The 23694-nt window shown below is 42.5% G+C and overlaps 1 protein-coding gene across 1 annotated transcript in view; it reads left to right on the top strand.

The window, feature by feature from the left end:
* The window catches only part of LOC135713090 (dopamine D2-like receptor), a 75778-nt gene extending 55418 nt beyond the window's left edge, over positions 1-20360 (top strand). The window contains exons 4-5 of the mRNA XM_065236192.1: positions 2587-2687; positions 20073-20360. Coding sequence (XP_065092264.1) covers positions 2587-2687; positions 20073-20284 — 313 coding nt within the window. The 3' untranslated portion in view covers positions 20285-20360. The remainder of the gene's footprint in view (positions 1-2586; positions 2688-20072) is intronic.
* Positions 20361-23694: the final 3334 nt, after the last annotated feature.

The raw sequence follows: 23694 nt of genomic DNA, 5'->3' as shown, positions 1-23694 counted from the left end.
CTTTACCGGAGGAAGTAAGGGGTTCTTGAATCGGCCAACCGCTTGCTTCTTCAGTATCTCGGGGTTCAGGCTCGCCTCAGTGACCACGCCTTCGATCTCCACATCAGAGACTGGCATGTACACCCTATATTCCAGTGTGAAAAACTGGGAAACAGCAATCTCATTGGCCTGCTTCAGGTTAGCGATTACCACACGAAGTTTGTTGTGCCTAACCTTCGTTATTTCGGTCACGGCAGAGAATCGCTTTGTCAGATCATCAGATATTTGAACAACATTCAAGGGTTTGTTTTTGGGCTGAAAATAGACAACCCATGGGCCAATCGAGTCACTCGGGTAGGCACGATTTCGGTGGAGGGTTTGCGTCTGAGACGACGAAGCACCGGGGGGATCGAGAGGCGAAGGGAAGCCGTCGTCCGACAAAATGTCCGCGATGTCATCTGACATCGCGTCCATATTGCCGTATTAGTGGGAGCGAGAACGCTCTACCACGCGACTTGAATCCGAAACAAACACAAAACACAATACAGATTCTTATTACAGAAGCACAAAATGGATACCTATTCAAAATTTAACTAATGAGGGAGGAAAAGAAACAACACTGAACAAAAACTTATCTGATAATCCTATACTACCGCTACCGAGCGTTATATGTGTAGGCGTTTACACAGATGGCTGGGAAGCGACGCGTAGCGTGGGCGATCTTCGTTGTGGTATGCGCGGCACTCAGCTGTACACACGATGATGTATGAACGATGTAGAGACGGGTGCTCACACTCGATGATGATGGTGATGAAAGGTGAGCAGGTATGCGTGACCACGCAACGATGATGCACTAATTGGTTTGCGAATTGCCAATCGCACAGATTATTCTTTTCTTCCAATGATGTTGAAAAACACTTCTTCTCAGAAAAAAACTCACTTTCAAATTAATTTGCCTTGGGACATTGTCATGAAACACTAAGTGAGAAAAAACTGATAATATACACCAGCGAATAGCGAGAAAACTTCCAAAACAACGGAGCGCGAGACAAGTCGACCGTACTTCTTGCTAGGACGCAGTGGATATTACACTTAATGGAACGTAAAACTACAGAAACGGAACAATGGGTCACTATACATTCCGTGATTTTTTTTTTTAAATTACGCCTCATGTACTTTTCATATTTTTAACAAATCTATGAAAGAATATAAAAACCAGTTCTGGAAAGGTCATCTTATAGTAGACATCCTGCAGATTAGCATAGTTTTCTCATTTTGCAAATTTCATTCTATTACCTCCATAAAAGGGACTTGTTTGGGTAAAAAATTACCACCATTTACCACAAACACACATACACACGCTCATTCGTCATCAGAAAATAGCACCGCAAGCAAACAACCATCACGGAGGACGCAGTTAAAGCGAAGTACCGTTGAAAATTTGCTGCAATTTTCTGCCATAAGTAAAAAAACTCACAATTCGCCAGTATAAAAAAAAAAAAGCAAAACAACGCATCGTAAAGCCAGGGAACGACCAAAACCGGCGTCGTGTCCTAACGAACAGCAAAGTCAAATAAACATAGCAGACGATGAAGTAGGTAGTAAAGGGGTGGTGCTGCTGAAAATAAACCACCGGAGCTTTGGAACTGGGTGCTGCCATGTTTTCAGCAAAAATTATGACGGGCCATAAAGGCAAGGAAAGGATTAGGACTCATCTTTTATTCAGGATTACGCTTGGCTGCTGTTGGAGGAAAATCTGCGTGCGGAGACACCCGGGAGTCCATTCCCGTTGACAGTGTGGCGGTTGGCTGTCGTTGATGCAAATGAGACCACTTCCACCTTCCACACTAAAAACCGGGCCGAGGCATATGCCTCTCCGGAAGGAGGAACCTCCGTTTGCCAAAATTGGATCGATGAAAGTGAAACTTTTATACGCTTCATAATATTTTATTTGAGGCACCTTTTTCCATGGGACGGTCGACTGTCTCCTATCGTAAGGAAACGTAAATGACAGCTGTCGGTCGGGAAGGGGAGTGAAGGATAGGGGACATATTTCATCGGAATCGCCGTCGGGTAACCCATTAAAGAAAACTGAAGCAGGTCACATACAGATGCTTATTCATGATTCATTGAATCCACAAAATGGGTCCGGTTTTGATACGAACGATGCTTACGAAGCGGGTATAGTCGTTGCCAATTTCACGCACTTGTGCTTTCGATTTTCGGCGGTACACAGCCAGGGGATGAAAGACATCCTCCTTGTAGGTAGGTAGCTTCAACAAACAAGCGATGCCAATCAAACGTGAACAAACAACTGACGGTACATTTCAAATGCATTCAATCAGAAACGCAGTAGTTGCAAAGAAGCATCCAATTGCGTCAGCAAGTCGTAAAAACAAGTCTCGAAAACACTCCTACAGAGTTGCAATCTCAATCAGATCAAATTAGAAAACAAACCCTTGCCTCTTCGGTAGTGTTTTCTTAGCACATTGTAGCTGTTATAGCAGCACCCCATCCAAACATCGTAAGCTCTAACAATATCCTTTTTTCTTTATTCTAAAAATTCATCGTTATTCTGTCTGGGATTCGATGGCATTCCATTCGCAGATTTACGATCTACAAGGTGAACAAAGCGTCCAAGAAGAAGCGGGAGAAGTCTTCGGCGAAGAAGGAACGCAAAGCTACCAAAACGTTAGCGATAGTGTTAGGTAAGTGTTGCACATCTGCTTGTAATTACTTGATAAAAACGGACACCTACCAATTGCTGAGAATATTGATTTGGAGAAATCAATAGAGTTGGTTGGAAATACTAACATGAAGCTTTAGTGTGATAATTTATTAGGGTAGGTGGATAGTTCAGTTAGAGTACGGCAGTATGAAAATTGAATAGAAGTTGAAAATGAGCGAAGGGCCATTAATGCGACAGTTTTGAAAGATAGACGCACATCTTTTGCCTAACCCGTACGATGTACGCGGAGACTTGAAGTATGTCTCCAAGTCTACAGGCAAAAATGTGCGTCCCTCTTTTGCTCATAAACTGACTGCGGCTGTGGAATAGTTCTAGCGACGTTTTCATCACTACCTAAAGCCCTAAAGCCCTAAAGTTACTTCATTATGATGGCTACCAAGCCTTTGGGATTTTCCTTATTAGAGAGTTGTATAGATTTTTCTCCTTTAGCTTACTTAAATCTTTGGTTTTTATTAGTTAGGTAGGTTCCGATTCAACACATTGTAGTTTCATGTTGATACCTGTGATCTTGACTTTTTTACCTAGGAGATGAGTACTTAAGGGGGTTAGATTTTGATAAGTTCTTTAGTGGGAATGACACTGATGAAGACTGCACATTGTAGTCGAAATACGTGACAAAGCTGTATCACCATTTATATACCCACCATATACTACACTATGTTTGTTTTGATTCGCTATAAAAGTTTTACAGATAAAATGAGGGGTTCGTGGATTTTTCTATGTGTCGAGGGGTGCATCGATTAGCTTGAGACCGAAGATAGTACCAGAGCATAGCCAAAAAGTTGAGTTCGTTTCTTTGGGACCTTCTAGCCTCTATGGTGCTACCAGCTCCGAATACGATTTGGCACGAAATGCGTTTCTGGGATTTTTTTATTATCCGACAAAATGGGCCTAAGGGTCTCAGAATATCATGAAATTTAACCCACACGTAGAGTTTAAATATTGGAGTAAATATTTTCCAGGAAAATTTCAGTTGAAGCGTTTGGAATGTCCCGGGCATCCTGAAATTTGAAAATTCATATCTGAAACACTAAGCACCAAATAAAGAGGTTAAAGATAGGTTTTTAAAGCTTGAAATGTATCTTTCAGTGGGGAAAAATTATTACCGTTTTTGATTTATGAATTAAAACAAACTTTAAAAATCCATTACTTATAAACCATGTATCGTAGACACAAATTATTGCCATATATATATTAAATAACCATGTATCGTAGACACAAATTATTTTGTTATGTGATCCACAAAAAATAAAGTCTTAATTAAGGTTTCCACAAAAAACGAGAAAAAAAACACAGAACAAACCATTTTCCGAATACTGACTGACTGACGAATACTTACTCCAATATTGTTTGTCTTCCTTTGAAAATTTCTTGTCTTTACTGGTCATTATTTAAAAGTGGAATCTCTTACCGGTTTTGAATTATGACCAAAACTCGGGAAATGATTTTTCCAGATTTTCTATGCAATTTTCCTCCATCGTGACAATATTCAGATCATATTGTATTTTAAAATTTACGTTCAAAATACACCGTTTTTTTCTATCATGCTTGTATCATCTTCCGAGCAATCTCTCGGCACAAATTTGTTTAATAAATTAAAAAATGTCACTATTAAACGGTTCTTTCAAAATACTAGAGTATACCTGTACCAATTTGACAGCAACGGTTAGACGAGTTTCCATACATTTTTAGACGAGTTTATCGTCATCTGACACACTCAAATTTGAAAATGATTGAAACGTGTGCTATATTCGGAGACCACGAGAAAGTTGCTAGGTGCCTCATCTTGATAAAAAAAATTGTACTAAGTTCCCCTTCTGTTCTGTGACGTAGTCCTACGCCACCATTGCGTACAACCCCATAGGGCTGTCCCTTGTAGTTTTTTTCTTTTCAGAAAGCGAGTAATGGCGCTATAACCATAAGCCATATAGGGCTAAGACAAGAGCTAGTGCTCATGTCCCAGCAACTCGAGGAGAATGGAGCATCATTTAACTTTTTTAGATTAGATGCTCCCACCGACCAATCTTTTATAACAACGGAACGTACGGTTCGAGATATCCACGTTTCATCCATTCATTGGATTCAGAAGCACCATGTTTAAATCTTTGATTTAAACAGGCCTGAACTTTCTGAATCGTCTTGCCCTTTAAATGCTGCACAATAGGCCTGGCCGTCTTGATATATTTTGCGCATCTCTGATGTACAAAATATACCAAATAGACAAGAAGAAGGATGGCAGTATATCTATCATTTTTCAGGATGCTTTCATGAACTGGTTGTGTTGGTGTTAGATTAGATTAGATTAGATTAGATTAGATTAGATTAGATTAGATTAGATTAGATTAGATTAGATTAGATTAGATTAGATTAGATTAGATTAGATTAGATTAGATTAGATTAGATTAGATTAGATTAGATTAGATTAGATTAGATTAGATTAGATTAGATTAGATTAGATTAGATTAGATTAGATTAGATTAGATTAGATTAGATTAGATTAGATTAGATTAGATTAGATTAGATTAGATTAGATTAGATTAGATTAGATTAGATTAGATTAGATTAGATTAGATTAGATTAGATTAGATTAGATTAGATTAGATTAGATTAGATTAGATTAGATTAGATTAGATTAGATTAGATTAGATTAGATTAGATTAGATTAGATTAGATTAGATTAGATTAGATTAGATTAGATTAGATTAGATTAGATTAGATTAGATTAGATTAGATTAGATTAGATTAGATTAGATTAGATTAGATTAGATTAGATTAGATTAGATTAGATTAGATTAGATTAGATTAGATTAGATTAGATTAGATTAGATTAGATTAGATTAGATTAGATTAGATTAGATTAGATTAGATTAGATTAGATTAGATTAGATTAGATTAGATTAGATTAGATTAGATTAGATTAGATTAGATTAGATTAGATTAGATTAGATTAGATTAGATTAGATTAGATTAGATTAGATTAGATTAGATTAGATTAGATTAGATTAGATTAGATTAGATTAGATTAGATTAGATTAGATTAGATTAGATTAGATTAGATTAGATTAGATTAGATTAGATTAGATTAGATTAGATTAGATTAGATTAGATTAGATTAGATTAGATTAGATTAGATTAGATTAGATTAGATTAGATTAGATTAGATTAGATTAGATTAGATTAGATTAGATTAGATTAGATTAGATTAGATTAGATTAGATTAGATTAGATTAGATTAGATTAGATTAGATTAGATTAGATTAGATTAGATTAGATTAGATTAGATTAGATTAGATTAGATTAGATTAGATTAGAATCGTTTCCCAGGATTTTGCATGTGGGTGAACAAAATCCTTTCGCGAACGGTTTGCTTATTTTCTTCCATCTCGACCGGAGTCTCACTGACAACTGGACAACTGGATAACTGAGCCGATGTAAATAATACACTAAATATAAACTGACCAAAATTTGGTTAATTTCGGTCAAGTATGAAAAAAGTTACGCAAGTTTGAAAGTGTCGCAATAATTATCGACTCACTCTTTATTCACCAAAAAGTTATAGACAATTGTTGCCGCAAGTGAAATCAATTAAATAAAGTGTAGTACCTAAATGTTCAACCTTACCTTCAACAAACCATACTTACCATACTTATACTGTTTAAGACATACACTTAATAGCACTCACTCTCAATCATACACGCAATCTCGCTCATGCACACAAGAAGTGTAACCGATAGGTGAAATACAGTCAGTTGATAAGTGACCAGCAAATCGATAACACGTTTCTGTGCTAGTCCGAAAACCATATTTGCTCTCCCATCGCGTTAAAATTATCGGTGTGACTTGCCATTCGATCCGGCAAGTAGTTTCCCGAAACATTTTTGGTGCCGAAACCCGGGAATCGTCCCGGTACACGTCGCGTGTTTGTGGTACCAGGTACCAGTGCGGTGATCGTTTCTGCATGTGAAATTGAACATTTCGTTTCACGGATTACACGTTTTCCCCACGTTGAACCGTCCATGATGGTAGACGATTGATCAATGTATCGTTCCTAGTGAACATCGTATATCTGTCCAAGACAGTGTTTCATCGGACCGGATCGATACAAATTGTTCAAGATACGAAAAAAAAGTGTGCTGACCTGTGCTTGAAAACCACGTTGCTGATTTATTTTTCGTTATCACAGTGTTAACAGACCTACGATGATTCTTGTTAGTGCGCTTTATACTCGGGATATCGCTCCCGAACAAGAGGAATAGTTTGCTGCCGCGCAGTGAATATTCCCGTAGCCTAGTTGGCTGCTCCTGAGCAGTGGTGATCGCAGAAAAAGAACACAATTGATTTACAACTGATAGGCACTCAATTGGTTGGTGGTGGAAGCTGCTGTGGTGGTTGGTGCTGACCGCCGCGTTGTACACCTTTGCCTGGGTCTGATAGCTGGTGCCGATCATCCTTTCTGGTACCGGTGTAGTCGGAAGGGGTCGATCTTCGTCCGTAGATTGGTTCGGAGGAACACGGATCATCAGTTGGTATCGTCGTAGTCGTCGACACGGCGCGTAAGAGCCGTTACGAGGTAAACTCTTTCCTTTTCTCGGGGCAACAAACACGATGGCGCCGTCGAAGCGGATCAGTAAGGCGACCAAATTGAAAAGCCTGTACCGTCGGCGGTCAAATATTTTAAATTCAGCAGGGCTGATCCAGACGTTAGACGTGGAGTTCGTCGTGGATCAGGAAAATCAACTTCCAATTCGTATCCAACATTTGGATGAATTGTGGCGGGAATTTGAGGGAGTACAAAATCAAATCAAAGATCTTGAAGACGCAGACTACGAGTTCAGGGATGAGAGACGGACATTTCAAAATCTTTATTACACGCTGAAGGCATCGTTGACAACCAAGGTGCCCCTTCCGTGTATTCCGTCGTCGTCTAGGAATCCTCCCGTCCCCATAGCTCAGTCTGTGCCAAATCTCCGTCTTCCAGAAATCAAACTGAAAGAATTTTCCGGCAAGTTTGATGAATGGGAGTCATTCAGCGATCTTTTCATCTCACTGATCCATTCAAACCAGCAGCTAACCATGGTGCAGAAGCTGCATTATCTGCGTGCATCGCTCACTGGCGAGGCTGCACGCATGATCGCTCCCCTCGATATCACCGCAAACAATAATTCGGTAGCATGGAAGCTACTGAAAGACCGATTTGAGAACAAGCCGATGCTAATCAAGCGTCACATGGCTGGTTTGCTTTCGGTTTTTCCACTTAGAAGGGAGTCTGCTAGTGGACTTCTAGATTTGGCAGATGAGTTTAACCGCCATGTTCAACTTTTGGATAAACTTGAGGGAGTTGAAGAGCATTGGAACTCATTCTTGGTGGAACGACTCAGTAGTTGTTTAGATCCCATCTCTCTTCGCGAATGGGAAACACAATTCTCGGGCAAAGTTAGACCAACATATTAACATGTCGTCTATTTCATCCACAAGCGATCACGAATACTACAAACCTTTATGCTCTCCCAACCTAGTGCTGGCTTGCAGCCCGAATGCAAGTCGAAGCTACGTGTTTCTGCTGTGCACGTAAGCTCATCGAACACTATTGTGTGCGCCTGCTGTCAGCAGCACCATTTGCTGTTTCAGTGCGACAAATTCCAGTCCCTCACTCCTCACGAACGATTCGATCTCATCAAAAGGAACGGCCTCTGCATCAACTGCATGAAAGGGACCCATCTAGCGAAGGACTGTACCAGTGGCGGATGCAAAACCTGCGCGAAAAAACACCATACGATGTTGCACTTATCACCTTCGGCCACAATGGGCAACCGTCTACAACAGCCGGTACAACTAAGTTCCTTTGCTGAATCGAATAGTTTGCAAAATCAACAGCCGCAATTCATCTCACTGCGTCCTAGCAAGAAGTACGGTCGACTTGTTTCGCGCTCCGTTGTTTTGGAAGTTTTCTCGGTATTCGCTTGATATAAATTATCAGTTTTTTCTCACTAAGTGACTCCTGGCATAGTTCCCGGTAAATTGATCGAAAAGTGAGTTTTTTTGTAGTAGAAAGTGGCATTTTCGGAACGATTAATCCGTGCTATTGGTAATTCGCAAACCAATTTGGGCATCATCGTTGCGTGGTCACGCATACGCGCTCACGCATACCCGCTTACGTATCATCATCATCGAGTGTGAGCACCCGTTTCTACATCTACATCGTTCATCAATCATCGTGCGCTTGTGATCAAGTGCACCACAGCGAAGGTCATCCACGCTGCGCGTCTCTTCCAGCCATCTGTGTAAACGCCTACACATATAACGCTCGGTGGTAGTAGTATAGAATTATCAGATAAGTTTTTGTTTTTTTTTTGTTTCTTTTCCTCCTCCATTAGTTAAATTTTCATTTTGTATTTCTGTGTTTGTAGTGTTTTCTGTGTATCGTGTCTGTGCGTTCAGTGGGAGAGCGTTTTGCGCTCCCACTAGTTGAACAAAATGGATGTTTTGTCAGAAGACGACATGGATGACCATTCATCTCAGAAAAATGATGATGTCATCCATGGTTCATCGTCTCAGTCTGACAATGGGCAGGCTGAGAAAAGCTCCAGATTGCGGGCCTACCCGAATGACTCGACTGGCCCATGGGTTGTCTATTTTCAACCCAAAAACAAACCCTTGAAAGCGATTCTCTGCCGTGACCGAAATAACGAAGGTTAGGCACAACAAACTTCGTGTGACCGTCGCTAACCTGAAACGGGCCAATGAAATTGTTGTTTCCCAGTTTTTCACACTGGAATATAGGGTGTACATTCCAGCCTCTGATGTGGAGATCGAAGGCGTGTTCACTGAGGCGAGCTTGAACCCCGAGATACTGGAGAAGCAAGCGGTTGGCCGATTCAAGAACCCCTTACTTCCTCCGGTAAAGATACTGGCCGTTCATAGAATGAAGTCAGTATCGCTCAGCGAGGGTAAAAAGAGTTTTACCCCCACAGACTCGTTTCGGGTGACCTTTTCTGGATCTGCCCTTCCTCAATACATCGAGCTGGGAAAACTTCGTCTTCCTGTGCGGTTGTTTGTACCTCGGGTCATGAACTGCCAGAATTGTAAGCGGTTGGGACATACGGCCTCCCACTGCGGCAACAAGGCACGCTGCTCCACATGCGGGGAGAAGCATGAGGATGGCGCCTGCGCAGCTACTGCACCAAAATGCGTGTACTGCAACGGAACTCCTCCTCATGCTCTCTCGTCGTGCCCGGCGTACAAACAGCTCGAGGACAAAATGAAACGCTCCCTTAAGGAACGTTCCAGGCGGTCTTTTGCAGAAATGCTTAAGACAGCCACGCCATCGACCAATGACAAAAATCCCTTTTCTCTTTTGTCAGATGACGAGACTGACTCTGACTTGGCTGAGGAGGGAACTTCTTTCAGTTTTCCGGAAGGTTCTGCACGGAAACGAAAACGCATCCGTTCGCGGAAAGTTGCAGATCAAGAACCCCAAATCAGCTTGCCCAAATCAAGGAGTGGTGGAAAAAAGGAGACTTCTACTCCTCCTGGATTCCGCAGAACTGATTATACCCAGGATTTTCCACCTCTTCCGGGGACATCCAAAACCCCTGATGCCCCAATTTTAAGAACAGAAACCTCTTCTTCATCTGGGCTGTTCTCATTTGATGACATTGTGGACGGTACTCTCAAATACCTCAACATTTCTGATCCTCTGAAAAGCATTGTCCTCACATTGCTTCCCACTGTGAAATCCTTCTTGAAGCAATTGACTTCAAAATGGCCCCTTCTTGCAGCTATCATCTCCTTCGATGGATAACATTCCAAACGAGGTCGGGGATTTGATCACTGTTCTACAGTGGAATTGTCGAAGCCTTATTCCGAAATTAGATTCGTTCAAGTATTTAGTCCATAACAATAATTGCGATGCATTTGCCCTCTGTGAAACATGGCTCTCTTCAGAAATTGATCTCCCTTTATATGATTTTAACATTATTCGATTGGATCGTGAGGATTCACGTGGAGGAGGGGTACTTTTGGGGATCAAAAAGTGCCATTCCTTCTATAGAGTGAATCTTCCCGAATTCCCCGGTATTGAAGTTGTCGCATGTCAGGCTACCATTAAAGGTAAGAGCCTTTGTATTGCTTCTGTATATATTGCTCCTAGAGTCTCTGTTAATCGCAAACAACTTTTCGACATATGTGCGGTACTTCCCGCTCCATGGTTGATCATGGGAGATTTTAACTCCCACGGTACAGGCTGGGGGGGAGCTGTACGATGATAACCGTTCTACTTTGATTTATGATCTCTGCGACAACTTCAACATGACAATCCTTAACAATGGAGAAGTAACACGTTTGGCTGGTCCATCCTCGAATGGTAGCAGATTAGACCTCACCTTTTGCTCCAATTCACTATCGTTGGATTGCACTTGGCATGTAATCCAGGATCCGCACGGTAGTGATCATCTGCCGATCAAAATTTCGATTGCCAGTGGGTTCAACTCGTCAGAATCCGTTAACGTCGCGTATGATCTAACCCGTAACATCGATTGGACTAAGTTCCAATCCGCGATAGACGATACAGCATCGTCAGTGGAAGAGCTTCCGCCGTTGGAGGAATATAATTTCCTCTCTAATCTCATCGTCGACAGCGCACTTCAAGCTCAAACACGACCGGTGCCACGATCGTCTATTCGTAAGAAAACACCATCGCTCTGGTGGGATCAACAATGCACGGAGGTTTACCGTAAAAAGTCCGACGCGTTTAAACTTTTTCGGAAACGCGGAACACGCGAGCATTTCGACGCATACACATCTCTTGAACGCGAGCTCAAGAACCTCATCAAGGCCAAAAAACGGGGTTACTGGCGGCAGTTTGTAGACGGATTGTCGCGCGAAACGTCTATGAATACGCTTTGGAGTACGGCGCGAAGAATGCGTAACCGGTCTACTAACAACGAAAGCGAGGAATGCTCGGATCAATGGATTCTTAAATTCGCGCGAAAAGTGTGTCCGGATTCCGTGCCGTCGCAGTTGACTCCTCGCGAAACCGCGAATTCGGTAGACGAAATCAGTCAGCCTTTTTCAATGGTCGAACTTTCACTCGCTCTCCTTTCGTGTGGCAATTCTGCCCCGGGATCTGATAGAATCAAGTTCAACTTGCTGAAAAACCTCCCAGACGTCGCTAAGAGGCGCATGTTGAACTTGTACAATCAGTTCTTGGAGCTCAATATTGTTCCCGACGATTGGAGACGAGTAAGGGTGATAGCCATTAAAAAGCCTGATAAACCCGCGTCAGATCACAATTCGTATCGTCCCATCGCGATGTTATCGTGCATTCGAAAATTGTTGGAGAAAATGATCCTTTTTCGCCTCGACAAATGGGTTGAGACGAACCACCTACTCTCAGATACTCAATTTGGTTTCCGTAGGGGTAAGGGAACGAACGACTGTCTCGCGTTGCTTTCCTCGGAAATTCAGTTAGCATTTGCTAAGAAAGAGCAAATGGCTTCTGTGTTCTTGGATATCAAGGGGGCTTTTGATTCAGTATCCGTTGAAGTTCTTTCAGAGAAACTCCACGCTTGTGGATTGTCTCCATTAATGAATAATTTTTTGTACAATTTGCTGTCAGAAAAACATATGAGCTTTTCTCATGGAAACTCTACAGCTTTTCGATTTAGCTACATGGGTCTCCCCCAAGGCTCATGTTTAAGCCCCCTTTTGTACAATTTCTACGTTAGAGAAATTGATGTCTGTCTTAGTGACAATTGCACGTTGAGACAACTTGCAGATGACGGCGTAGTGTCTATCACAGGGCCAAAAGAGGTTGACCTGCAAGGACCCTTACAGGATACCTTGGACAATTTGTCTACTTGGGCTATTCAGCTAGGTATCGAATTCTCCACGGAGAAAACTGAGTTGGTCGTTTTTTCTAGGAAGCATAGCCCAGCACAACCGAAGCTTCAACTTTTGGGTAAACCGATCACTCATTCCATGTCTTTTAAATATCTCGGGGTCTGGTTCGATTCCAAATGCACCTGGAGATCCCACATTGAGTATCTGAGACGAAAATGCCAACTAAGGATCAATTTCTTTCGATCAATTACCGGAACGTGGTGGGGAGCCCATCCACAAGATCTTCTGACGTTGTACCGGGCAACGATTTTATCAGTTCTAGAATATGGTAGTTTTTGTTTCCAGTCGGCAGCTAAAACGCACATCATCAAGCTGGAACGGATCCAGTATCGTTGTCTTCGTATCGCGTTAGGATGCATGCACTCGACTCATACTATGAGTCTCGATGTGCTGGCGGGCATGTTGCCACTATCCGTCCGTTTTTCAGAGTTATCTCTGAGGCTCCTCACCCGTTGCGAAGTAATGAACCCACTGGTGATCGAAAACTTTGAGAAGCTTCTGGAGCTAAATCCTCAAACATGTTTTATGACTTTGTACTACCTATATTTAACACAGGATGTCAGCCCTTCAAGAAATATTCCCAATCGTGTAGTCTTCTCCGATTTCGGTAATTCAGTGAATTTTGATTTATCTATGACGCAGGAAATGTTGATTCTGCAAGAACGTTTTTCACAGATGGATCTCTAATAGAGGAGTCCGCTGGTTTTGGTGTATTTAATGAATTTCATAGCGCCTCTCGAAAACTTGAAGCTCCTTGTTCTGTGTATGTGGCTGAACTGGCAGCAATTCACTACACTTTGGAAACTATTGCATCACTTCTTCCAGACCACTACTTTATTTTTACGGATAGTCTCAGTTCTGTCGAGGCTATCCGTTCCATTAGGCCGGTAAAGCACTTCAAGAGAAAATACGAGAGCTGCTTAGTGCTTTATCCGTGCGCTCTTTCATCATCACCTTCGCGTGGGTCCCTTCGCATTGCTCAATTTTGGGCAATGAGAAGGCGGATTCACTTGCGAAGGTGGGCGCTATGGAAGGCGACATTTATGATCGACAAATCGCCTATAGTAATTTTTTTTTCAATTTATCGTCAGCAGTCGCTCGTTAGCTGGCAACATCAATGGAGTGAAGGGAGCTTGGGACGATGGCTACATTCAATTATCCCTAAGGTGACGAAGTTTGCATGGTTCAAAGGGTTGGACTTGAGTCGAGACTTCATACGCGTGATGTCTCGTCTCATGTCCAATCACTATTGTCTAAACGCTCACTTGTTCCGTGTGGGGTTGGGAGACAGCAATCTCTGTGAATGTGGACAAGGTTACCAGGACGTTGATCACATCCTTTGGTCTTGTGCGGAGTATCGTGGAGTCAGATCACATTTTTATGATTCCCTTCGGGCTCGAGGTAGACAACCTAATGTTCCAGTTCGGGATATTTTGGCTAGACGCGATCTGGAGTTTATGAAACTCATATATGTTTACTTTAAGGATATTAACCTTAGATTGTAAGTTTGATTAACCTTGTGTTTAGTTTGTATTTTGTACGTGTGGGTTTTTTTTTTCAATGTTTGTTTTCAAGATGAATAGAAATAATTTCATGCTTTAGGATTAATTAAATAGTTGTATCGTAAACCACATTTCAAACCTCCTTCTTCCCTTTTCCCATCCAAAAAATTCTAAAGCTCCACTAACCTCGAGACAACCGCGAGTACTCGGTCCAGTTCCTTTAATTTTAAATTTAAGACAGTAATAATGTATAACGCAAAGGATAACTCGGCTCTGTAAAGTTTATTCGATTGAGCCTGTACAAATAAAGTAATTATAAAAAAAAAAAAAAAATTTGCATAACATTTTTGTTTGGTCAATAATGCACATTTGCGCCAAAAATCAGTAATTTTGAATCTCGCAAACTTTTTAGAATAACTTTATTATTGCGTTGCGTTGCATTGCGTTTTTGGCGGAGTAATTCGTAGGTTCCATACTGGCAACTGTCATGTATTGTAACATTAGAGCATGTCCCATTAAATTAAAAAATACCCATTATTGTAATAGTTTGAAAGATAGGAGCTAGAACTAGAAATTGTTATAATATTTAAAATAAACTCGCCTATTTGAGCGCCGTCCGCTACCAAAACTGCTCGAGTAGACAACTACCACCCCTTCTCAAGGGTTGGCAAAAGTGTGTGGGAAGGAAGTTCAGTCCTTCCATTGCGAGCGAGGGAGAAGATAAATAAGCGCTCGATCGCTTGATGGGCCTTCGTAATCATCGTTCGCCTCCTGTACTCACGGAAGTCCAGTACCCAGCTCTCCAGCCCCGTCGATATGTTCCGAACCTAGCACCGCTTCCGCTCAACAACCAACAAGCCAATTCTGCGAGTATCCAAATGGTTCCTAACTGTCGGACAGTTCAGCATCGTCTCGCTGCTGCTGCGGCCCAGCCAATTCCTGGTTCATCCACCGCCTCTGGTTTATCATACGCTGGTGCTGTCTCAGGTGAATCTGCCGACGATTCTCCGTTCACCTCGGAGGAACTTGTGACGCTCGTGGCCGAGGTCATCATCATCATGCGCACCTGCAAGACTCGATCTGAACAGCTTCATGCTGCCTTGTCACTCGTCACCAAGTATGGACCGTGAAGCTACAAAAATTGCAAATTGGAACGCTTGCTCACTAACGAACAAGCATAGAGAGCTACTCGATTTCCTCAACACCAAGGAGGTCGACATTGCTGTCATCACCGAGACGCATTTGAAACCCGAACTGAACATATTCCTTCCCGACTTTCGGCTTGTCAGACTTGATCGCACCTGCTCTGGAGGTGGAGGAGTGGCCATTGCTGCAAGACGTAACATCAGTTGCCGGCTGCTACCAAACTTCCAGCTGAAAACAATTGAAGCCATCGGAGTGGAGGTGAGCACATCACTTGGCCCAATCACCATCATCGCGGTCTACTGCCCCAAGCAAACCAACATCAGGGACGGGTCGTCAGTGGCCCTCCGGAAAGACATCATCAAACTCACCCGGAGGAGCGGGAACTTCATTATCGCTGGCGATCTGATCGCAAAACACCAAGCTTGGGGCAACGGTCGGAGCAATAGAAACGGCATCATCCTCAATGAAGACCTGCAAGAGGGCCACTATACCATCTTGGCCCCGGACTCTCCCACCCGGTTGAGTCGGTCTGGGGTCCATGCGACCATCGACATCTTCGTAAGCAACATGGGACACAACATCTCGCAACCTGTGGCATTCCAGGAGCTGAGCTCGGACCACTACCCGGTGGTGGCCGAAGTTGGATCCTCGGTAAACCGATTCGAAGCTTCCCGGCACAACTACCATCGAGTCAACTGGGCGCAATATCAACACTGCGTCGACACAACCATCGACTATGATGTCCAACCGGGGACGTCCGAAGATGTTGACCGGTGTCTACAAACCATCGAGGAGGCGATCTCTCGGGCCAGGGAACAACACGTGCCAGTATCCAGACAAGTGAGTAACACTCTGAACCTTGACAGCCCTACCAAAGATCTCATTAGACTCCGTAACACCATTCGTAGGCAGTACCAGCGTACTGGCCTGCCTAACTTGAAGACCGATTCTAATCGATTAACAAAGATCATTCAGGCTAGGTTGGTGGATCTCAGAAATAACGATTTTGCTAGTAAGATCCGCTCTCTCCCAGATTGTGCTAAGCCCTTCTGGAAACTTACAAAAATTCTTAAAAACAAGCCTAGGCCCATTCCCCCACTGACCCCACTGGATCGTCCCGGCGACCCAGTGGTTCATCTGATAACTCCTGAAGAGAAGGCTGCCGCGATAGGTCAACACTTCGTCAGCTCCCATAATCTCGGACAAAACATCATCAGCCCTCATGAATCTGAGGTTGCTGAAAATGCAACCAATCTTCTTCAGACTCCTAACATTTTTCCAGAGGAATCCGAGATTACGGCTGACGAACTGTTGGCCTATATCAAACCATCTAAAAACATGAAGGCCCCAGGTTTCGACAACATCCTGAATCTGGAACTCAAACACTTGAGTTCCAGATTCTACAACCATCTGGCGCTGATTTTTAATCAGTGCCTCAGACTTGGCTACTTCCCCTCATGTTGGAAGTTAGCTAAAGTCATACCCATCCGGAAACCTGGGAAGGATCCGTCCTCTCCTTCAAGTTATCGACCAATCAGCCTTCTCTCAGGGTTATCAAAACTGTTCGAAAGAGCAGTGTACCACCGGCTCCTAACATCTGCCGATGAAAACAACTTGTTACTCGAGGAACAGTTTGGTTTTCGGAAAGGTCGTTCGACCGTCCACCAGCTGACTCGAGTAACAAACATTCTCAGACGGAACAATTCTGTTTCGAAAACATCTGCCATGGCGTTGTTGGACGTTGAAAAAGCGTTCGACAATGTCTGGCATGATGGCCTGGTGTTCAAATTGCAGCAGTACGGTCTTCCAATCTTCCTAGTGAAGATAATAAACAACTATCTATCGGACAGGAAGTTCCGAGTCTCTCTGAATAGCATCACATCGGATGCTTTCAACATCGGTGCCGGGGTTCCACAAGGAAGCATCCTTAGCCCCATCCTATTCAACCTGTTCACCTCCGATATGCCGGCTCTCCCTGATGGTGGATCGTTGTCTCTGTTCGCAGATGACACATTCCATCGTCTACAAGGGTAGGGTCATCGGAGCTCTGACTGCCAAACTTCAGAGAGGCCTGGACGTCCTGTCTGAATATTTCAACAGCTGGAAGATCCGTATCAACGTGGCAAAGACCCAGGTCATTATCTTTCCACACTCTAAATCTCCTAGACTTGTTCCGTCGGAGAATAACAAGATCTGCCTGAACGGCACAGTGGTGGAATGGTCCAAAGAGGTCGTGTACCTCGGGCTAACACTAGACAGCAAGCTTCTTTTCAGGGAGCACGTTGACAAAACGAAAACCAAGTGCAACATCTTGATAAGATCGTTGTATCCACTTATCAACAGGAAGTCAACCCTGTCCCTGAAAAATAAGCTTGTTGTCTACAAACAAATCATCCTTCCTGTAATCGAGTACGGTATGCCAATCTGGGAGAGTTGCGCAAAATGCCATCACCTTAAACTCCAAAGGATCCAGAACAAGATCCTTAGGATGGTCCTAAACAGTCCCCCGCGGACTAGAAATTCTGAGATCCACTTCCTGGCTGGAATTCAAACATTAGAAGAACGGAGAGTATTCATCCTGGAAAGGTTCAGAGACACCTGTCTGAGATCAAATCATCAGATCATGCGTGATCTAGCACGTTAGGTTAAGTTATACTCGTAGTTAGGTAGGTTATCACTTTTTTCAATTCAAATAAAACATATCCCCAAAGGGGTATTCTGTAAAATAGTTGAAAAACGCAAATATTAAATTAGAATATCAAATTGAACAAAGATGAAGAGCCAAGTAGGCTAATCAATTAAAATGATAAATCAATGTACTACCATAATCAACAGAAATAAACATAATTTTACTACTACTACTTGATGGGTCTCTTTTGTGGAAAACCTTTTGGATAGTACGGACGCGCGGAATAAAGTCAAGTGTTAGAAAAAGGAAAGACGGATTTTTGCCTTCGCGTGTGTGACGCCTAGTGTGGCGAGTGAAACGGGCTGTTAACCTGGCCAGAAGAAGCTAAGCCCAGTCTCGGTAGTGCGTAATTCTGGTGTTCGGCCGAAGTATCCCGAAACCTGCAAGTGGCGTGCGTATTAATTGCCGCCGAGCTGGTCCCCAATCCCCGCCATTAGATATAGGCGTTCTCGACTGCATGGGATTGGTAGTTCGCGAGTATCCGTCGGTTGTGTGGTAGGCGAAGGAGTGAAGAATTGCCTCCTTAGTCCTTCGTGATCCTAGTGTTGGTCCGAGAAACTAGACCAGAATCTGCCGTTAGAACGGTCCACAATAGTGCGCGAGTGGATGAAATTTTGAACCTACGTCCGAAAAGTGCGCCAACAAAAAAATATTAATCACGTGTGCTCACAGGATTCCTACGAGAATCCCTGCAGAAAGTGCCCCGACGCCTGCGACGACGCAGAGAGCAACGAGCGACGGCGCGGGCCCAACGTAACCTCTCAATCGACAGAGTAGGCAGCCCCTGAGGGAAAAGGTAAGTTGCATGCTATCTTCTTAATGTTATAGTATCTACATTAACTTTCATATTCTAATTGCTTCGAAATAACTATTGGGAATGAATAGCTCTCCAATCAGAGTTCAGAACAGGAAAAGCATGATAATTATTGCTGAACATGTTAGTTGGGTAAGCATTCACTGTGCCATCTACTTCAATCAATTGGAGTACATTGTCCAGTTTTTTTTTGTAACCGAGTACCCTCAAGCAAAACAACAGTGGCATAAAAATGTAGCAAGTTCTCCAATTCATTGTCCACCGTTTCCCAACAACCCACTGCTCAGTTTCCACTCGTAGGTACATATATACATATCGGTCTCAAAACCCGCGAAGCGTAGATTTCCACCGATGAGAAAAGTTTTCCCAATCTGATCGTCTGAAATTACGATGATATTCAAAATGCAAACAACTCCCGCTTGCACATTCAGAGCTGCACCACGACGAAGATCCAGGCTGGTTCGGTCTGTGTTCTAGAATAAATATTTTACACTTTAGTGCATCTGGCCAAACAGGACCGGGACCGGTGTGGTAGGTTTAGTGTATCGACGCCTTCGGGGGATAAATGTATTCTTTTTTTTTATGGTGCAACAGATGATAGTTTGCTGGCTGTTTTGATGCAGCATTCGACGGCTCGTGCGCTGGCTGCAGCTCGGACGATGAATGGTGGGTTGTAAAACTGAAACCCGCTTTCCAGCGCCACCTACCTAGCACCTAGGCTATGGTATAGAAGAAATTCGGGCTGCATCCAGCTCTGCTTGGTTGTTGATAGCGGTATATTTTAGTATGCAAAAGTAGAATCGTTGGTGAAAAGTTTTTCGGAATTGAAGCTCTGTTTTTCTCGCTGACATTTTTCAATTGTACTGCTACTGGTTGGTGGTGAAAACTGCGCTTGATTCTTCTTGTTTTTTGCTGCTATGAGCACTGTATAGTGAATGTGGAGCTGGTGGCTGCCATTTCATACTGCCAGTGCAGGATCGAGTTGATACAACGTTGAAACGAGTTGTAAAATTGCAGGGAAAAACTTTTGCTCGGATTTATGTAGATTATGTTGCTTACGAAAGTGAATCACATGTATCCTGAGCGGATTTATGTAGATTTCCAGGATTTATAAACACTTTCTAATGAACCTGACAGACTGAAATTTGATTGCATTTTGCAATTGTTTTCGGAAAAGCAAATATGCCGTCCACTGAATTCAATTATCATCTGCATGTGTGCTAAATTCATTTCCAGAAGACTAACCACGGATTGTTTTTCTTTATCTCCATCTCTTTCTATCCCACGTTTCAGGCGTATTTCTCATCTGCTGGGTGCCGTTCTTCACGTGCAACATCATGGACGCGATGTGCACCAAGCTGGACATGGCCTGCCAGCCGGGCGTGACGGCCTTCATCCTGACGACCTGGCTCGGCTACATGAACAGCTTCGTCAATCCGGTCATCTACACGATCTTCAACCCGGAGTTTCGGAAGGCGTTCAAAAAAATTATGAACATCGAGTGAGTGCGGCGCATCGTGCCGGGCGGCAGCGGTGGTGGTTTAGGTGCACGGGGAGCTAAAATAGGAGAAGGGAAGAAAGCGGGAGTGGTTGAGGCTGATGGTAGTGAAGCGAATGAAGTGTCGTCCGGTGGGATGGAAACGCGAGGGGTAACCAGCGGGACGGTTGGGTCGGGCACAACGGGGATGGTGATGGTTGCGTGGCAGCAAGGGGCACGCTAGTAGGAGTAGGGGGACGGAAGGGCTTTGATTGTGTCAGAAGGTTAAATGAGTAGTTTTGGTATGGGGAATTGAAATCAGTTTTTTTTTTTTATTATTTATTTTTCCTTTTGAACGCAGCGGTTCTCTAGATGCCAATTTGTTTGCATCGTTACAGGTTTCTGCTGGCTTTCTCAAGATTTTTTTTTTTTGATTTTATTCCTGGTTGAAAATTCTTCTGCATTTAAAAGTAATCGATTTTGTATGCCATTACAACCGATTTTGAGAAGATGTTTCGACAAATATGGGTTCTAATGACCGCAAGTACCTGGCTAAAGGCTAAAGCAACTGAATTAAGACGATGAACTTACGAAGGCTCTACCATATTGATAGCTGTCCTAAGCAGTGGAAGCGCTGGTTCGAGGAGATCAATATGGGACATATCTCAAGTAACATTGCAAGCTTTATAGAGGTTTTATAGCATTCTACAAGTCTAAATCATGATCTACAGAAGTCTCATAGATCCAAAATTGTTACTAGGGATGGGTTGACCTAGATTGGACCGTAAGCAAGCATTGCTTCAGTAAGAGCCACCTGTTTCGATGATCAGTTAGAAGGCAGATAACCGTTCGTATTTTTGTAGAAATTCCAGTGTAAATGAAGGAGATTGTCATCTCCCAGTGCCATGATGGTATCACCGCTCGAGGACATCTCCGAGATATTCCGTAAAGCTACGGCATGTGACATGTAGAGCTCCAGACTGGGCAAAGGGCGGATGTAGATTCCAGAGATAAACAGAGAGCGGTTCTTCAAACTAATCCGGACAACTACTTGCTCGATCTGGTTGCAGTTTTCCAATGGAACCAAAGAACATGGGTACAGATATTTGACTGCTATTAGCGTATCACCCAGTGGCGTCACGTGAGAAAATTCACTAGTTGTGCACCTATTTTATTTATATTTTGCCTGGAACAGTAGAAACCAATTTTGATGCATAATAAAAAAATGGGATACAAATCTTTCGACGGGGGTACCTGCATAAAAAATAAACGAAATGATGATGGGAAACAGTTCTGCTACCAGTTTTGCTTACTCTTGCATAGAAACATTGATTTTCTTTTTAAGTCTCATGTTTATGATATTTGTCATCGTTGCTCACCGTTTCCTAAGCAGTAGCGTAGAGTTGACGCCAATTGCGATTTCCTCGAAATGCTCCACTTCCCGCGCAATTTCCTCGAGCATGACACAACCAACAATTTCCACTTGTCCATTTTCGGCAAAGTTCCGTGTTATGATTTTACCATTTCTTTTACATGTCGTTTTCAAGTTGTTCAACTTTAGTCGTGGGACGTCCATTCTCGCAATAAGCATTTATTCCTCCATGGATCTTCTGGCAAACAGTCTTTTCAGGAGGTCATCAACAATATCCTGTTCCACGATTCCTATTTAATTTTGCACTATGTTATGAACAATATTCCATCAATGCGCTGAGGCTACTGAATGAAATGCTGACATGGTAGTGAGAAAATTTAAAAATTTAAAAATTCGATGTGTGCGTGTAGGTAGGTATACAGCGAATGACGGCTCTCCAAGATTCAATCAATTCAGAGAGAAACTCAAATGCGATGTTGCCTATACGTGCCAATTTATTCTCTTCTCTTTAAACTGTGCAAAGATAGAAGTGCACAACATAAACACTAACACAGCGGCAATTATGCTTACGGGACTTCAATACATATACAACTGATCTGGTTGTAAATACGAGCGTTTCTGGTGCACAAGCAAAAGTGCTCAGACTGGGAGAACTAAGCATGCGGTGGCTTTGGTAGAACGAAGGTATATTTTCCTTGCTTGTTTTGTGTCGCTCATTCGCCATAGAAGCCCAAAAAGAGTGTTGTCTGCACGTGGTAAAATCCCAGCGTGCCCGTACGTGAAAACAAGATCGCTATGCCTCGCTTCTGTTTTTACGTACATTTCTTTCAGTGGCGGGTAAAACGGAGGTTGAGTAGCGATGTGGTAAAAAATTCAGCTGCTATGGTGGATAGTTCAGTTGATATTCATATGAAACCAATAAATAGGGCAGACAAAAATGGTTTTAATTAAGTATTAAATTTTTGCCTCTTGACTTTTATGAAATATAAATTTTACTTTTAGAAATTCGAGACTGCACGGAGAACAAATTCGTTAAGTTAAGATAACAATCCTAATAGTTACTTTCACATGGAAAAATAATGTTGTTTGAAAGAAACCTATAGTTATTCCAACATTAATTTGACCGTCAATTCAATCATATCCACCTAACAGATTCAACTGTTCATCTTATACTCAATTCAACTATAGCTTTGATCGTCAAATGTAATTTATTTATATAATTCGGTTTCAACTGATCATCATAAATCCGCACAATTTTAACTTGTGATGCGTAGAGCAGGCGATAAGATTGCTGGCTCTCACGCAGATGAACACGGTTCAAATCTAAGTTGAATGTTCTTGTACACTTTTTTTATGATTTTGCAGTTGTGTTTTTGAGATCGATAAAGAAGCAAAACAAACTTCCTTCATATGTCGATAATGAAGAGCAGTTCGTTTAATAAACATTGTAAAATGTTGCTTTCCTAACAATAGTTTTCTTGAATCAACTAAAGCATAGTTGTATTTTGAAGTTTGACGTTTGTTCATCTACTGAAAAATATAGTTGGGCCAACCGAGGAGCCAACTATGGACTATAGTTGTAGCCCTCTATATATAGTCAAATCAACTAAAGTTTCGGGTTATCTCTAAAACAATTGAACAATATAGTTATTTTGACCGGAAAAATAATTACGTCTGCTATAATTTGTTCTCCGTGTGTGCAGTGCACGAGGTGCACACATGGACGAGACGCCACTGGTATCACCTCCTCTACACCGCACATAGAAGTATTTGTCCCAAAAAAGCATGAGATTCACAGATTTCGGATTTCAGACTTTTGGCCAACTTTTTAGGTCAAATACTTATATGTGCACCGTTTGAAAAAAAAATCATGTAAATGTTAATGTCCCTAATGTGATGATGATGATGATAATGATGATGATATGGAACCACCACTCACTGTAGCAAGACAACTGCCGACTTGATCAAGTTTAATAACCTCTAATTGTACTCAACCTGCCATTGTATGAACAACAGGATCAAACAACCGGTCAAAAAACAGACCATCCAACAGGAGGATGTCTCAG

Source organism: Ochlerotatus camptorhynchus, unplaced genomic scaffold (assembly GCF_037179485.1).
Source record: "Ochlerotatus camptorhynchus isolate MF236.1 unplaced genomic scaffold, CSIRO-AGI_Acam_v1.1 ptg000532l, whole genome shotgun sequence".
Taxonomy (NCBI): domain Eukaryota; kingdom Metazoa; phylum Arthropoda; class Insecta; order Diptera; family Culicidae; genus Ochlerotatus; species Ochlerotatus camptorhynchus.
The sequence above is the reverse complement of the archived record's forward strand: the minus strand, read 5'-3'. Positions and strand labels throughout refer to the sequence as shown.